Below are 18,550 nucleotides of genomic sequence, written 5' to 3'. Positions count from 1 at the left end.
ATATCACTTTCTGTTATTACTGTAGCTGGATAAAGCTATACCTGTTCACTCAAATACTCCTAACCCAAACCATTCAGTAGACCACAGTGACACAAGACAGAAGAATCGCAGCAACCATCTTCATCAAGCAACCATGAAGGTAGGTATTGTAATATTTGAGTGTGCTGGCATGACTTTATACTACCAAACAAAACGCCGCTAGCACTATGAAAGAGGGCAGAGGGGACAAAACTGAATGTGACAATGACGATATGACCTTGTCCAGTGCAATGGGGTGCTACTTGGGTGACAGATCGGCTGACTTCAGACTCTCACGTCTGTCCTAAGAGATGAGCTTCTTGTTCGTTTCCCAGTTCTAATACTTGACCCAGTTATCTGGAGTCTCGATTTGGCGTAACCATGGGCCTCTGCATGGCATGGGGATGCTGACTAGCAGTTTAAGAGGGGCGTGGCCTCAGCAGATAGGCAGCCATCTGGTACAAGACATGCTGGGCGTATCTCAACAGCCTACAATGAGTTGTTGTTCTCCTTCCCAAAACCAAACCTGAATCAGGTTAATAACCGTTTGTCAGCCGATAGAGGTGTGGCCCAGCTACTGAAGTCAAGGTAAACTGACAACTTGGTGCAGGTAACTGTCATCCATCCTCTTTCAATGCCTGAGACATTAAAACTTCCAAATAAAAATTTGAATATGAATTTTAGACAATTTGCGGGTGGGAATCATGTCTAGTTTCCACTTTTTCCTTGTTCAGTTTTCCTGTCATTTGCATTTAAGAGGGAATAATCTAAAGCCTGGCTCCTAACCCTTCCGCCCCTCCCTCCCTGGTGGACAGTAGTCCTGCTTGCTTGGCCATGGTCCTTTCATTACCCTGCTGCTGCCTCCGGAATTCCCTCCCAGCCTGTAGTTGTTGTAGGCCAGATGGCTGTAAGGGTTGTAGCCCACAAACCCTGGGGCGGAGGGCAATTGCTGATGGAAGACAAGTGAGACAAAACACGAATGAGAAATGACACAAACAAGAGGGGGGAGAGGGACCAAAAACAAAAGAAAAAAAGAAAAGTTGTTTTTGTTTGGTTTCTTTTTCTTATGGTCATGCAATGCAGAAGCAGTCATCTATTCAATACACTGATTGTGATGTCATCTGTTGTAGAAACATCAGTTTAAATGCAAGGGGATGTAACGGGAGGAGGTAGCAGCTAATATCAGTGACCGTAGTCTCAGTCAGGAGGACGCAACCGTCCAGAACGCTTAAATAGAAATGTGTTCTGTATTCTGGAAAATAAGGTACAACTTATTAATAAGTGATTTTGGCGTTATGTGTTAGACCTTCCTGAATGAGTCTCTGAAAGGTGCACAGTAGTTCTGTGCAAAACATTTCAGAAGAGGATTTACATGGTGGATGGTTTGGTCTTAAAGAAAACGTTGACATGTCTGACGTGGCTTACCCGGTGGTGCCTGGTAAATTAATTGGTTGACATGGGGCATGTATTGCATAGCCACAACTACTACACCACACCAGCCAAACCACACATGTGACATGCCTAATGTGCCACCATATGTCTGAAAGTTTTCAGTTAGCAAAGACAACAGCTAATTTATACCAATGTTGTTAGTAAGGTAGTTGCATGTCAAATTGTTGGATCTAGAATCTGTTCTAGGATTACGTTAACGATTAAGCGGCCAATGGATGATGAGTTCCTGGTAGGCCCACTCCCCTTAGAGTGTGAGAGATACTTACTGTTGTGGGAGTGGGGGCAGGGGGAGGGGCATAGGAAGGTCTTTCTGCGAGGAAAAAAAACAAAGCCATTTATTTCAGCTAGCCTAAACTGAGGTCAAGAACATTGCTCCTAGACCAACAAATAATAGATAGGTTTCCAATGCACTATTCGTCAGGGATCGAAAACCCCAACGTGCACTGTTAGTCAGATGTGACTGATAATTAGCATATCGTTTTTTGCTGATCAGCATCTCAGTTAAATTCCTTACTTGACATCTTGTGCGAGGGGGGTCCTGAAGTTTACACTACTTCCATCATTCAGCTCTATAAAAAAAATACAAAGAAGAGAACTTTTTGAAAAGACAGACAGGCTAGTGAAAACACAAAGCCCCCTAAAGGCCCTTTCTGGCTAACTAGCTAGACACCACGGATTAGCTGCCTGAATTTGGGTCACATTGTATTGGATGATGAACACGTTGCTTTGTCTACGGAGTTAAAGATTTGGCTAGTTTTCGTATGCATCATGTGCATTTAAAATAGTCGCTATTAATACTTAACTGACGTTAAGTAACCAAGCTAGCAAAACAGCGCGGAAGTGCCTTGAATCTGATGCAAGCTACAGTAGCGGGGCTAATCGTCTAGACAAGATGACAGCACATTTGAAAGTCTACAAGAGATACATTTGAAAAGATTATGCTCTGATTTCCAAATAAATGTAGTTGGCATCAGTTTTACATGCAATATTGAAATCTACTCGAATATTCCCAAAGTAAAAACCATTTAACATGCCCTTACCTTACAACTCCTTTGTTCCCTCGACGCGGACGCGCTGTTTGTCGATCCGGAGGCCTAAACTCTCTGCAGCTTTTCCCCTGCTCCGGTCTGCAGGGTTCATTTGGGCACAGCGCCACCTGTCGTTGCGGAGAACAAGCGGCGTGCACAGTGACTGCAGTACACAATACACAATAATCGTAACAATTTGGAAGAATGTATAGGACAAACGTTGACGTTTTAAAACAGATTAATTATTGTAATTTATTTGACTAATGGTGGCCTGCAATGCTAAAATGTAATTGTTGCAATTTACCTTCCTACCAACCACTAGGTGTCAGTAAAATAACGTCTCTATAGTGTCAAATGTCTTTTCGAACACGGAGGGATGTCTATGCTTTACTGTAACCATTACACGTATCTAAAATCCACGCATGCACGCACACACCTTTATATTTGGACTCATCACTTGGCATAAGACCATAAAGCCCAGTGAATTCCAAAAGTGAGTACATATCACTTGTTGTATAACTGAACTACTTCTAGGCCGACTGGGAGGATTCTGTGTGGGAGGGGAGTCCCCTGAGCTTCCCATGTTGCTTGGAATGACCTGGATATATTAGTCTCTGCTTTCCTTTCATCCCAGAACTGGTCCTAGAGAGCATCCCCAGACTAAAGCAGCCCAGATCTGACTGTGATGTAACAGCTCCTAAGAAGGAACATCCTCCCCCAAGCATGCAGCAGTACATGTAGGCTAAACCTCTTGTGCATTTTATTACCTACACTCTGCAATGTTGTCTGGGTTTGTTATGTCTAGCTGTCATGTGGGCTTAGTTAAGTTTTAAACTTCCAGAGTGCAGTACTGTGTTCCAGGACTGAGGACACTCTGTTCAAGTTTATGGTCTCCTTGTGCTCCTATAATGTACGTATGAAAGCATGTATTTGCAGATGTAAAAATAAATGTGCTTGTGCATCTGAGGTGGGAAGTGGTGCTGGACTTAGATTAGACCAGTCTTGTTATGCCAGACTACTCTTGGATGTTGAAAAATTTATTTCCAATATGGAGCGTCGTCCCCCCTCCCCCCCTTTTTCTCTTAGCCTCATGCTGACTGGACTGCAGAAGAGAACGAGGATGAGCACTTTTTCACTCGTAAAAACGTCATCGTTTGACAAACAGACTCTTGCTTGAAAGTCTGGTGAGCACAGCACATGCCCATCAGCGAGAGCAGAGACATCCTGCACTGTCTGACCTATATGTGTAAATATGTGAGAGTGAGCAATACCTCGCAAGCTCAGGGATACCATGGTAACCGCAACCACCAATCGCCTGCACACAGACAGGCATGTGAATGTGGAGGAATATTAATATTAATTTCAACAGGGGGGGAAGGCCAGGATTGGTATACTGTAAATAATGTTGCTAGGCAACACTGTCAGACTGATGCAGGGCCTCCTGTAGATGATGCCCTGGATGATAAATGCTTATCAGATCTCTCCCTCACAAAAGCTGTTACTGTGTAGGGGCAAAAAGTGTTATTCTCATACAGTAAATATTATGTAATGTCAGCTTAAGACGACGCAAAACGAAAAGATTTAACATTCGTAATTAACCTTCTTTATTCAGAAAGATAATCCCCGCAAGAGACAGTGAGCTAGCATACGCACTCACACAAACACACACTCACACAAAAACACAATTCCACATTCCCTTCAACTCCGTACACAGCTCAGAATCAGAAATGAGGATAAATAATTGATGAGGACTGCTTTGTGACTGCTTTTGAGAATTTGTAGACAAATCACGTTCCATGTTCTCTTCAGATTTCAACAAGACAACATTCAACAGAATACATAAGCCCAGTGTAAGAAGTGGCACAGTAAATATTTTCCTTTTTGTGATTTCAAGAGCACTGGGCCCATAACACAGTCAGCAAACAGTGTAAACAAATGAACAAATACAAGGCAAAGGGCCTATATGGCTAGAAAAGTGTTGCAAATACAAAACACTATATCTCGTCAGTCTTTCTGTTTAACATCATCCATCCCAAAAAGAAAGATTATACGTTTGTCATATCACAAGTAGATTTAGTGTTAAGAATGAAGTGAAATTCTACTAGTATCTAAATAAGTTAGCTGGATCTGAAGTCACTGTCAATATATTTGGTCATTCCATTAATTTGTATGGTGCTGGTCCTTGGGGATTTTTGGGGGCTTCGAGTGAGTCAGATGATGGTGTACCCGAACAGTCAATAGTTCGTCAGCTGACTGAGGAGACCCGCCCCCCTCTGTGGTCTCCAGCGCAGTGGTCCATGCAACACAAATAGGGACACAGACGTGTACAGGGCTGAATAGTCCTCACAAACAACAACCACAGGTCTAAATATGGAGTAGTGGACAGCACTGCCACCCACACCCCATATGTTACCCTTCTAGCCTCACGACTGAGTCCAGACAAATATTCCTTCCCTCTATAGTCCCCTAAATGTGTTTCACACTTCTTTCACACGTCTCTAAAAATATATGAAACAAAAAAGAACAGAGTGAATTATATTCTCAGCAACAGAAACAACACTGTCCAGGTGCAGTCTTCAGCAGTGGGAATCCATCTGCTCCTAGGCTCAAAGAGTCCCAAAAAATATAAACACATTTCCACACTAAAATCCATTGTTGGCCGTTAGGATTTAAAATGGAGTCTCTCTTCTTGTGTTGTGTTGCAGACTAGATATTCTCGGGGCTACTTCAGCAGCCACTGGTTTACTGTAAAGAGAACAGAGTTAGCATGGTTATGGCCACTGGTTATGGAAGTGTTCACTAGAGGCAATACTTCTAGAACCTTCGCAGTTTCTGATCTTCTGAAACAGCTTTGTCCCCGCAGACTTTCTTGAAAGGCGAGAGAAAACCGAGCCAACGCATATTGAATTTTCAGAGAACACAGATTTTGCAGTATGTACGACTGACCTTGAAACACTCTACATTCTATTGTAACTGGAAGGCAGACGAGGAAAAAAAAACGTTTGAAGATGGGAGAACATACAGTATGTTTGTTTCTCCTAATCAATACAGCAATGTTTACCGCTGAAACCAGATGGGTAACCTTGAGTTAATATCATTTCAAAAACTAAAAAACACACAGCCACCCACGCATCCGCCAGCCAACACCGCCACATCCACACCCACACCCACAGACACACATGAGAACACAACGATAGACCCACACCTCGGTACTGTGGGCGTAGGGCTCGGTTGTTAGGGCAGTCACGCCCCTGCTTGCTGAAGTTGATGTTGGTGCGTATGCAGCGCTGGAGGAGGGGCTGGCCGGGCCGCGTGTTGTCACTCATACTTAGGAATATCTTATAGGGCTCGTTCTGACTGAGCAGACGAAGAGAATTCATCTGCGGGGAGAGAGAGACAGATGGGGGGAGAGGGATGAGAGGAGGAGAGTAAAAAGGAAGGAAGGAAGGAAGGAAGAGAAAGAGATATCCAAAAGAGTGAGAGATGATAAGATATAGCAGCAGAAGAACAAAAGACAAAAACTTTTATTTTAATGACAGAGAGCCAATCAGTTCCATAGTGTACATGTATGTGTTGGGTTGGGGGCTGGTCTACCTGCATCTGTGTGATGTAGACTGGCTTGTTGATGAGGATCCAGGTGGCAGTCTCGAAGCAGGGGGGGATAGTAATGGAACCATCATAAGTGATGTAGCGTGTGGTGTCTGGATACAGGTCAGCTATGTTCAGACCCATCAACAGGAAGGCATCATCTGACATGAAAGACACACAATGTTTTAATGATGCTTTCCCGACAGGAGAACCAACCAGCTTGTTTGGTGATATGTGTCAGTGTGAGTGTGTATGTTAGAGAGAGAGAGGGGCTGATGAATGCTTACGCTTGTATGTTATTCTCGTGATGGTGTCTCTGTTCAGCATGCGGTTCAGGAACATGTTGGAGGCCTCAGACAGCTGTGAGACCAGAGATGTAGAAGACCATCAAATATTTATAATACACATCACCACATACTGTAACACCATGGAGCTTTCACTCTGCAAACCAGAAACATGCAGTAGGAGCGTACACACACACACACACACACACACACACAGACACACAAACACACACACCCTCCAACCCGTACAACAATAGAGAGGATTTTCAGCCAGAACAGGCTATAGCACAGATATCCAGCTGTGACCTTTATCTAGACATGGAGGTACAGAAGATGTGAAGGACTGACCTTAATAAAGATGGAGACTATGGCTATTCCGTTGGGACTCTTAGCGGCTTCACTGTAGTTGGAATACAGGTCCTGGTTGTAGTGTATGAGCTGAACCTAGAGGACCATAGTAATGATTAAGTCTTTCAAACCACATTTGTAATACATTCACATACATGCTACCAATGTCACAATCCACCATGATGTAAAAGACGGTGTTAGTAGATACTCCAAAAAATCTGACAGCGGTGGAACACCATGAAATCAAGTGCTAAAGAGTGTGATCATGTAGTCCAACTGTACTTAGGGTTAACCCTAACAATCCCAGCAGACAGTCTCTCCCAGACACAATTATAGGAGTTGGCCTTATAATGTCTCCTCTGTCAAATACTTACAGTGTCTGACCAATAAGAATCCAGTAATTAATCATAACAAAGTCCTCTGTCAAGACTACAGTTTAAGAAGCATGTGGTAAGGTGTCCCAGATCTACCTCTCCTGGGAAGGCCTGTCCATTTAACAGGTGTTCGGAGCCTTGCTCATCCTCACTGCCAAAGTGCAGCCGGACCTCCTCCAGTCGGTAGCTGTAACCCAGCGGCCCACCTGAGATATTCACCAAGTGAGCCTTGTCAGGCCGCAGTGACACATGCCTGCCAGTGTTGTACATGGTACCTCCCATCTGCACAGAGAAGAAAGTGGGCTCGTCTGAGGTACATATACACCAGTGGGTCAATACATATTTTCTTCATTACAACTTCCCTAAAGTTTAAAGGAAGTTAGATCGAATGTGAGGCAAAGGAAGATAGCGAACTGTGCATGGTGCTTTTCATTAGCAGAACTTCCTAGCTACCTATGATTGAACACGTAGCTAAAGTTCCTCAACTCTTTCTTTAATGAATGGGTGCAAATGAAACTGCACCCAAACACATTTTTTGCGTGCCTGTACTGCAAAATATAATTAAAACATTCACAGCACTCTCAGGCTTGTAATAATCACAGAGTAATCCACTGAGATCATCTGCAAATGAGGTTTTTAAAAGGTGGATTAAAATATAGTAAATTGAGAAAACGTTGATATCTGTCTCTCTCAAGTCACCGCTAAAGCAGGCAAGACGATGGGCTGAGAATTACAAGACAGCAGCTCATGTGTTGTGTTCCGTGTCACCTTTAGGGACGAGACACCAACAGGGACACTAAATCCTTCAAAATGTCATAGCATGCAACGATAGCATCAAGTCTTTCATAAACAGATGTAGATAGAGTGAGAGAGAGGGAAGGGGGGGGGGTGTGCATAGGCGAGTAATCCATTTATCACAAGAAGGCCGACTTAAGTCATTTTATCAAAGGGAAACGTGGAAATAAACTACGGCTGATGTTTAAAATGAGGCAAAAGAAGTCATACATTTTACCTGACACATCACTTTTAATAGGCTTTTAACAGAGGGCCTTTTCCTCACAGTCTTGCTGCATAATGCATGTAATCAAATGAGCAAACGGCGAGAGATGAACTTTAATTCAATTCTTCCACAGTGTTATATATTAAAGCCATTTTTCCTCTGACACCTATTCTAATTACCTCAGCGGTGAGGTAGCAGCCTGCCATGCTGCTTTGACCGCAGTTCTGAGGAAGATGTACGCCTCTTCAACGACTCTACTGTAAATACCATACTAAACCACTGACAAAATATTTTCATACATTTGCAAGAAATAGAAACAGAGATTACTAAGAGTAAGCAAGAGTGACATGGGTCTGGAAAGAGAGGTTATACAGAGGTAAAAGTTGCACCTGAAAATTCCCTTTAAAAACTTAAGATTATGCATTATGTATATACACACTATCACAACAGTCAGCAGCCAACAGTCAGCAGCCAAGGGTCAGGGTTAGCCCATAAACCTGATGGTTGGCTTTCACTTTCAAACATTGAGTTAACTTAGCCCCAACACACTAGTTTAACTTGAAACCTGGGTGTGATGTAGACACAAGGAAGTGTTGATACAGAATAGCACCCCGGTTGAGGGATTTGGTGATTCTGTTTCCTGCTCAAAGCAGTCCAAAACACAGTAGCAGCCTCTGTGGAAATACAAAAGCTGCTTAACAAGAGTCCTAGATTAAACAGGCCTACAAGACCAGGAATCACACCAAGCCTGGCCGGGTTGAAAAGCCTTTGCACTAATTGCTGCTTCGCCTCAGTAAATTAAGCTCAGATATTGGGAGCTCATATTTTCTGATAAGTGCTGAGGTCCAGTTTTGAGGTTATGACTGACCCATACTGATTGTCCTCTGTGGGCATGTAGGGTTCTGGTTTGTCTCCATGGTTGAGGCCACATCATTAGCATTGCAAGCAAGCAATACAGAATTTTACACAAAGACAAGCTAGCCTAGCTTTGATGTTGAACTGAGTAGCTCCCCATCAGTTCCTTTTAGTGCTCGTCTTCCTTGAGGGAGATCCCAAGTCCTCTGGGACCTGTGCTACAGCAATCACAGCCCCTCTACTTTGTCTGCACACAACTCATGTGAGGCCTCTAACAACTCACCCCAGCCCCTGGCTCTCATCTTGGCTTGGTTTTTAACACCGGGAAATGACTGAACGCCGACATTCTCGAACACAGCCTCACACATGCACATGCTAACGCACACAATGCATAGGAACCACTGGGGAGAGCTCTGGTGGAGATCAGTTGCAGAGGAACTGCAGTAAACATGTTGGTGAGGTCACAGCAGAGATGTAGCAGCACTTTGAAACGAGTTTGCAAAAATCTCTCACTGACAGAACCTAGATAGTTTCTGACTTTCACTCCATTTGAAAACGTTAAATAAATCCATGAAAGACACGAGGAAAACAAACTGATTTTATACTTAAAAGCTATCTGAAGGTCATGTGGACCTCAGGACGACCCCTGATCATCTCATCTAGTGAAGGCGTGATGCCTCTGAGTGTGCAACACCTGTCAGAATGATTAATCTTCTGTGTATATAACCCCCCAGTCACCTCCTCCACCTGCCTCCTCCCTCCATCTCTGTCTCTCCAGCAGCACTTTGTAGCTCACCACCGGGAATCTCAGGATCCGGAGGATTTGAAGATATGTCTGGATGTGACACCTGCGTCTCCTCAAGGTGCACTAAAGCGACTTTCATCTGCTCCAAATTTTGTTCCCCCGCTTAGGAAATCTACTTTGTTCACCTCGATTCAAGTTCAACTGAGGATAATTGAAGAAATCTGATTTAATGTGTACACTGTTGACTTTAATCTGATTCAACTTGTATTTGCTGCAGTTGGAGAATAGCCGCTTTCTGGTTATTATTGACACAGTAGATCCATTGTTAATGGATTTCACACATTTTATAAGATATAAGTACCAATATGTTGTGATAAAATATTAATTAGCATGACAAATGCTGACAAAAAGCCAACCTGTTGCCCACTGAATGTTTCATGTACTGTACGCATGGGGTCATTAATAAGAAACTGTCTATCTTCGTGGGTTAATTATTTTGTCCTCGTGTGTGTGTGTGTGTATCTGTATGAGAGGGTAAGAATGTGTGTGGGTGAGTGAGTGTGTGTATGTGGGCAACTGGGCATGGGAGCGAGTGAGATAGGAAATGACTAATGCTCTGTCACTGGCTCCCACTGAATCCAATTTATTAGTAAAATGTCACCACGCTGGAGTGGAATCAAAGTGTCATAGAACAGAATAATTTTTCATGTTAAATAGCTTATCAGCCGAGTTTCATGTTGTCTCTGTTCTCCTGGCGAATCATGCCACCATTTAGGATTAATCGTCTTTATCGAATATTCCAAAGTTATGAGTTCCTTTTGGCCCCATGTATCCGAGATAAATTGTTGAGTATTGTTTCTGAGAGAAGAAAATGAACTGACCCAGTGTGGATTTGGATGCATAAATAAAGTTTAGGGATACCTTTGACATAGAATTAGCCTGTGAGTGTGTCTGTAAGTGTGTATGCACACGTGTGACTTTGACAGCATAGTGGGATTTGAAAATGAAGCCAACACTGCATAACATTGGAGCAACAAAGGAAACCAGATGGTTAGTGTGCCAAAATATCCAATCTGTTGGTAAAGATATTTTAGAATATCAGTAATGCCATGCTATATGGCACATACGCTCCCTCCCTCACTCACACACACACACACACTCTCACTCTCACACACACACACACACACACACACACACACACACACACACACACACACACACACACACACACACACACACACACACACACTCTCACACAGTCTCATGTCAGGACAGATGGTCGAGCGCTTCCCTCTCACTCAGCAGATGCACACTGGCATTAATCATAAAACTAGACTTAAAAAGAGGATTTAACACTCTCATACATTTCCACCACTTCTAGTGCTCTTCCACCATGTCTGCACCCCCCCGCGGTTTCTTATTCTTCAGTGTTTTTGCATCAAACCACATCTCAAGCATCACATAGCCAGAGGAGGGGTGTGCTGGTGACACGGTCGAAGCCAGAGACCCGAAGACTTGTTTTACGGAACAACCGTTGCAGTAGCCTGATGACCGAACATGTTTCAGGTTGAATTGTAAAGCTTCAGCCCCATGACCCAGTCATGTGCTGCTTGAGACAACTAGATTACTGTAAAACCTGGTTCCCATCAGTCACACTTGTGTCATCTGTCACCTAACCGGTGAATTCGTGACTAATTCAATATGAAACAAACATTTTACCCTTAATCTTACATCACCACAGCTGGTCAATTTGATCATTCTTCAATGACATTGTAGAAGAAAAAAAAGAAAAAAAAAAACTATTATTGCACAAAAAGGACACTGTCAAATCTCCTAAGATTAAAGCGACAGCTTGACTCGTAACTGTAGTAACGGAAGGCCGTTTTCATGTTGTTGCTCTCATTCTCCTGTGATTTCAGATAGTCCCTAATGAGCTTTACTGTTCGCCCCAGTGGGCATTCACCGCTCTCTGTTACTGTTATGCTGCTAGTACCCTATAGTTGTCACTGCCCCCTTGGCCACTCTCCCATCTAGTATCCCTTTGTGCCCCATCTGACCCCGTGCTCATAACCCCCTACCCAGTCCCCTCTGACCCTGTTCTCAGCTGGCAGCCTGGGCATGGGGCATCCTGCCAACATTCATTCCGGCAATAAGTGCCGTCCCATAATGGGCCCGTCTGTTTTATGGGTCATTTGAGGATGGGGAAAGGCGTGTATGGCTGCTTTGGAAACAGAGTGTGGGCAGCTGATGGATCTTCATAGGGACCAGGGGCTGTGGCTTGCTGCTGGCTCAGGACTCTGAAAACACACGCTCCTGTTCGAGGCTTTGGACAGGCACGACGTTTAGAGAAGAGATTCATTCTATGAAGAGATTTTAGACTGACTTCATCAGTCACTTTGGCTTCTTTGTTGCTCTTGAACTACAAGGCTCAGTCCACCCTGGTTCCCTAAATTCATACGACAGCATCAAACCATAGATTAGAAAGACATAACCACTGTTTCCTAAGCCTATAAGACCATGGATCTCCCCTATCCCCCCCAATCAAGAAGGGGATCTGCTACAATCTTCTTACCTTGCGGGTTCCTGTGTTGATGCGCAGAGGGGTCAGATAGGGGTCAAATATCATGCGACTGGTCTCAATGTCGATGGGAGACTGCCTCTTTCCCATGGCACACAGGTTCCAGGCAGTGTTCACCAGCCCCCAGAACGATGGTACTGGAGCAAGGGGAGGAAGTGTTTGTGTGAGCAGTTTTAATGGCAAAACGAGGAATACTGGGAAAGAAAAAAGTTCAATAAGAGGAGCCTCTTTCAAATTTAGAACAGGTGCTGTGAATGACTGAAGATACACATCAACATCAGATGAGTGGTGGATGAAAGCAAATCTTCATTTGAATCACCATACTGTGGTACTTAACGTCACATTAAAGAGCTTCTTGCTGTTCAATTTACAAAAAGGCATATTTCCAAAATGGCTCTCCATTTGGAAGAGGAGCTTTTAAAAGCTTGTATGGTTCCTGCTAGATCTGCCCAGGAATCTGACCACCTGACCATGCGAGTGATGCCAAACCTGATTATCTAGATCATCCTGCGGTGGATTTAGAACCACACTCAGAATCTCCCTCATTGGACATGCATCCTGTCACTGACCTAAAATCAGATGCATTGAATATTAATGCTATGTTTCTATTGGTGAAAGGAAAGTGCAGGGTGGGTTTTCTTTCCCAACCCCCACTGATGATTATTATTATTTTCTATTACTTACAGAATACGATCACCTGAAATACATTTTAAATAGACATTAATCCTACTATTAAAAAAAACTCTATCAACCCCCTACAAACAACTTTGCCCTCTTCATTCTCATAAAAATTACTCAGGGAGTCAGATGGCTGAGCGGTTAGGGAATCGGGCTATTAATCAGGTTGTTGGTTCGATTCCTGGCCATGCAAATGACGTTGTGTCCTTGGGCAAGGCACTTCACCCTACTTGCCTCGGGGGAACGTCCCTGTACTTACTGTAAGTCGCTCTGGATAAGAGCGTCTGCTAAATGACTTAATTTTTTTATTTACTTTCCCTCTCCATTCCATACTTTTGCTTTTCAACCCCCCTCTCTTTCAGAAAATATGGCTCAGTTGCAAGTGACTGACATCTTTCTCCACCTCCCCCTGCCGCCTTTTTGTCTCTCTCCTTCCCCCTATAACTCTCCCCCTTCTCAAATACTTTGGCTCAGTATCAGGGAGGATCCCGTTCCTCTCCATCTCCATCTTCCTCCTCTCTCTTCTGGCCCATCAGAGCTTACAGTTTGAAAAAGATACAGAAAGGCGACAGATGTGGAAGCCCTGACCTCAAGAGTACAATCCCCACCCCTGCCCAACAAGCCTGACGTCAACCTGATTATATCATGGTGCCTGGTTCTTTGAGTGTGTGTGTATGTGTGCAGCTCAGCTTGGCTAGTGTGTGTGTGTGTGTTTATGTGTGTGGCTAAGGGTTCAGGGATATTAACGAAGCTACACTAGGGTAGGATTAGAGCCTGATTCGCATCTGGAAAGCCTAGAAGGAAGCAGGGAGACAATTTAGACACAGACCCCCATTATTCCTGTAGAGTACATATAAAAAGCTGCTAGTCCCTTGCGTGAGGACCATCTTGGAAAAAGCTTCCTTATAGAATCGTTAGGTTCCTGAGAGAGAGATTTGTGAGGGACTGTTTAAAAGCATAACCCTTGGCTTCCAAGCCAAACGATACAATATGTCACCTCACAGACCTGTTAAGGGGACACTGAAACCTTGGGACAGTATAATTGGTGCCAAGAAACTGTCAAAAGATGTCAGAATGCAGAGAGCCTTCGGAAAGTCTGACTATTAATCCCAAAATAGAAAAACCATCTTCTGAATCCACCATGCGACTGTATCAGACGTCAGTACTAGAGATGCTAAGAGAAATCATGTTTCCGGCTACGACCTGTGATCTCACAGATAGGGAGAAGGCCTCGCCTGTCACTGCCACAAAGACAGCCTGCTTACTTTAATACTGCCAGAGCAACTCCCGTATAGCCACCAGCCACCAGCCATACATTAGACCCTGTATCTGTGACCTACATTACGCCTCTGGATGAAAGCAACAGCTCTTTCTGTGAAAGATGCAAATGAGAGAGATGGAGTGGTGACATCCTCCTGAGATTACTGGCTGTGTTGTGTCAAGACTGCTCAATGTTGGCAAAACCCAGTTCAGGCTGTGCACATTCCTGCTCACAATCTAGCTGCTTGCTAGTAGTGTCGGACCACTGGAACCCCTTTTGAACACAAAAAAATGCTGAATTGCCAACCCAGCATGATAAGGGACACTGTTACAGTAATACACGTAATGGTAGGTAAGGTTTTGTAATACATTGTCTGACTTTTCTCTCCGAAAGGTCAGACTATGTTACCTAAAACACTGATGTAAAAGTGGTGTAATCCTCTCTCCCTCTCGCTCAATGGGTACGCACACACTTTCTACGATTATGCCTAAAAGCCTCCCTATATTTGGCAGGATTATCTTTCCAATTTGACAATAAATATCCCCCAAAAAGATGGCAGAGTTGCCCTCTGTGAGTCTTAACCCGTGCTGTGAATGCAGCCTGGGTACTACCAGTGTAAACACACCTCTTCCGCATGCTAGTTGTCCATCCCAGAGTTCCTCCAGGTGTACAAATTAGAGAGTGCTTGTGCACGCTAGCATGCGGCACCATACAACCATCTCAGGAAGCGCAGCTTCAGGGATGGGTTGGTCCCGTCGGTACGGTACGCCTAGTGAGAGAAGAGGATTGGTCTGATGATCCATCATGCAATTTATTATCGGGCGTGTCTGACCTCCAGGGCTCAGAGAGGACTATTGATGGAACACTTTGCTAAAAATATTTTTGTTGCAGCTGTTACTGCCAAAGAGGAACCGGAGGTACCGAGTTCCATTGCTCTACTAAATACAGTGATGCGGGATTTGAGATTCAGACAATACTATTTTTGGTCAGAATTAATTTTGTCGTACAGATTTGGGGTAAAACATTCAGAACTAGGCTCTCGAATCTACTATTCTTTAAAGGTTGGGTCAAGGCACACCATAGGCCATGGAATTATCCCACATTACAAGGACAAATAAATGATCAATACAGCAAGCCTGGACTCTAGGGAATGGTTGGCAATAAGATAGGAAAATCGCTTTTTTGACAAGTGATTATCATCCCGAAGTTGTAAAAATATTGTTTTGGATTCAACACCATCTGTCCAGTACATTTCCTCGGTGCAAAACATATCTTCCTCTGACATGACAAGAAGGATATGTCACGTCCCTGGCATCTCCCAGGCTCCTTCATCCCATTAGTGTGGCTCTGCTTTCCTTTTTAACAGGTTCCAAAAGCCAGTTGTTATCTAACTCGCCGTGTCGTACATTGGTCAGCCGTGACAAGCAGAAAGATCAAGTGGCGTCCTGCCCTTCTGGAAGGGGCGCTGCAGCCCACAGTCCACCAAAGGGTTGCTGGTTTGAACACAGAGCCGGAGGCAAGGCATTTGAGAATGATAACTGGTGTGTCGCTCCCCCAGCTCACTCATCCCTGCGGTTTGGGAGGGGGGGGGGGGGCGACCAGGGAGAAGGGCTTTAATGTTATTATTGCCTTGAGTAATAGTGTAGACTACAAAGTGCCAGCACAGTGAATATGGCTGCCTGGTAATGACATTAAAAGATTACTGAGAGCAGAGTAATCATAATTCTATCCCTGCCTCTCTTTCCCTCTCCATTTCAAATCACTCATACCTCATTCAGGCGTGGGAGGGATCTGGTTCTTCCTCTCCCCTCTCTTGGTCCTTGGAGTCTTTAAGGGTGTGAGTGTCTGTGCGTGTGCGTGTGTATGAGGCAAAAGGAGAGAGAGAGAAATACAGAGCGAGAGAAAGAGTGATAAAGATAACTGTGTGTGTGTGTGTGCATGTATGTGCGTGTGTGTGTAAGTGAGAGAAGAAAAGCCAGAGAAGTGTCTGTGATCACTAACTTGGTGACCTACTTACCAACACTGCAGCACACACAAATAATAACACCCAGAATTATGTTATTCTCCCCAGCTGTCCTCCTCCAATACCACCAGACAGCATGTAATGTATGTCTACCTATTGTTCAACATGCCTGCAACCTGCTTAAACCTGTATTTATTAACTCATTATCAACTATAGTAAAACGACACCTTCCAAATCGAACAAAACACCTTTTTTTCAATTAGTAATAATCATCTGTGCCATCCATCCAGCCAGCCAGCCAGCAAAACAGCCAGCCAGTCATCCAGCAGGTGAGAGGATTCCCCTGCCTCCCAGGTCTCCACTGTAGATGTGATAACAACTGATGGCTACGTGACTGGGAGAAAGGCCATGTCTCCTGTGTCCTTCACTCTGATAATGCAGCAGAATGCTCACTGTAAAGGTCAGGGAGCATTCTAAAACACAACGCACCAAGGGTTCCATCTTGGATGAGCTTTCCCGCAGTACGGCTGTCACCTGTCGCCGGGTTACGGCCTATCTGTCACACAATCTGACGCCCGCTCATAGCTCTAATGTCACTGGGGAACAGAGGGGTAAAGAGAGAGGTGGAGGAATGGAGACACAATCAAAAAGGGCAAGGAATGGGAAAGATGGGACAGGGAGAGAGGTGGAGGAGTGTGGCTGTGGGGGCGAGGGAGAAAGAGGAGAGGTGGAGGAGGGCTAGAAGAAGGAGAACTGAGGTGGAGGAGAGGTGGAGATAAGTTAAAAGAACACGGTGAAGGAATGGTGGAGGAGGCAATGAGGCTTTGGCACAGCTTGTATACAGAGCAGGGCACGGCGAGGATGATGAGGAAGCAGGAGGCGACAGGATTGTGATCAAAATTTCATTAGACCTGCAGGACTGCCATGAACCTGACAGTCCTACTGCAGAGAGGTGGGGAGGAGTGTAGGAGTGCAAGAGAGAGTCATTACCTGGAACAAAGCTTCCTTGGACAACATCTTTGTACGCCCACCAACCATCATGAATTTTTGATGAGATTTGTTGTGCTGAAATAAGAGATTGTAATAAGTTAGTATCGGTTCAGTAAAAGTAGGCAGTTAAGCACCTGCAAAATGCTGATACTGGCTATGTGGTTATGATAACATCTAGCTGTCTCAATAGGAGTATGTGAAAAGCAGAAACCTCTGCAGTTAACAAATCGGAGACCAGATCTGAAGTTCTTAATTGTTTAACCGGCTTCCTTTGCATCAAAGCAAAGCTTACTGGCGACCAGTTCCTAGCGCATTTCAGTCTAGCAATGACGAAACTGACGGGCAATACCGATAACTGAAGGCTACACGTGAAAAGATCATCTGGATTCACGCTCATCACGCTGACCCAATCTCCACATTACAAATGTGACAGACTCACACATTTTTGGAAATTCCCCTCTACTGAGCTACCAATATGAGGGAGGGGCAAACGTTTAATCCCAGACATATTTTGTCCTGTAAATTATGAATATTTAAGGCAGTGTACTGTTATTACAAGTCGTACTTTAAAAACTGCTTTGAGCTCAATTCCTCGTGCACAAATGGAAAGCACCATAACTGTCTGGATGCGATACTAAATTGGTGACGAATAAATCTGGCAACTGGATGCATATCCCGATTTAAGCATTACAGGGTTGGTTCAAATGGCCAACAAATACGTTAATATTTAAAAGTATATGTAGCGCAGTCATAAACGACTAAAATATCAAAGTAATGCTATCTCAACTTCAAATTTAGCATAACCTACCTGATGTACGGATGACATATGCTGAAAAAATTAGAAGTATGCTCCAAACGATATGCATTCTTTATTCATTCCAGGTTCGTTTTGTAAAAGCTACAGACATCGCTTGTAAACTTCAGAGTTCCAAACGAATCCAAACTTTGCTCAGGCATCTTCCCGCAGCAAAACGAGTTGTCTCCGTTCCAAGTGTCTGAGATTGCCGTCTTTTGACTCCTAGCGCGCAGCGCGCTCTACCACCATGGAGCAAATGAACAAATATGGTTCATTTATAATCCATTAAAAAAAAACACAATATCGTTTGTTTTGACTGTGCAAATTGTCTAATCATCTCTCGTTCTCCCAGAGACACTCTCAGACAATATCTCGCTCTCCCCCTTCTTATCTCACTCTCTTCCCCCTTATCTGTCGCCCTCTCCCTCCCTCTCTACAGACAGGAAGAAAGGGAGAGCGAAGTAGCAGCACGGATTCATCCACCACAGTCAAATGTATACTCGGCGACTGCATGTGGAGAAAATAATGTCAGTAAGACGCACAAACATGCATTTACAGTATTTTGACGAATTAAAACAAAAATAGATAAGCA

At 44.0% G+C, this 18,550-nt stretch overlaps 1 protein-coding gene and 1 long non-coding RNA gene across 2 annotated transcripts; both read right to left on the bottom strand.

Annotated features, from left to right (window-relative positions):
• Nucleotides 1-868: 868 nt before the first annotated feature.
• On the bottom strand, nucleotides 869-2,565 carry LOC136941311 (uncharacterized). Its single transcript, XR_010876479.1, has 4 exons — nucleotides 2,511-2,565; nucleotides 1,985-2,039; nucleotides 1,737-1,780; nucleotides 869-967 (listed from the first exon to the last, which is right to left on the bottom strand). It is a non-coding gene; the product is annotated as an uncharacterized lncRNA (long non-coding RNA).
• A 1,561-nt stretch (nucleotides 2,566-4,126) lies between these two features.
• Nucleotides 4,127-18,227, bottom strand: LOC136940842 (carbonic anhydrase-related protein 10-like). The gene is made up of 9 exons (XM_067233165.1): nucleotides 17,971-18,227; nucleotides 17,163-17,237; nucleotides 12,265-12,407; nucleotides 7,189-7,374; nucleotides 6,719-6,814; nucleotides 6,374-6,446; nucleotides 6,093-6,247; nucleotides 5,704-5,878; nucleotides 4,127-5,243 (listed from the first exon to the last, which is right to left on the bottom strand). The coding sequence occupies exons 1-9, from the start codon at nucleotides 18,026-18,028 to the stop codon at nucleotides 5,221-5,223; spliced, it is 984 nt and encodes a 327-aa protein (XP_067089266.1). The 5' UTR covers nucleotides 18,029-18,227; the 3' UTR covers nucleotides 4,127-5,220.
• Nucleotides 18,228-18,550: the final 323 nt, after the last annotated feature.

The sequence above is a fragment of the Osmerus mordax genome, chromosome 3 (genome assembly GCF_038355195.1).
Source record: "Osmerus mordax isolate fOsmMor3 chromosome 3, fOsmMor3.pri, whole genome shotgun sequence".
Classification (NCBI taxonomy): Eukaryota; Metazoa; Chordata; class Actinopteri; order Osmeriformes; family Osmeridae; genus Osmerus; species Osmerus mordax.
The sequence above is the reverse complement of the archived record's forward strand: the minus strand, read 5'-3'. Positions and strand labels throughout refer to the sequence as shown.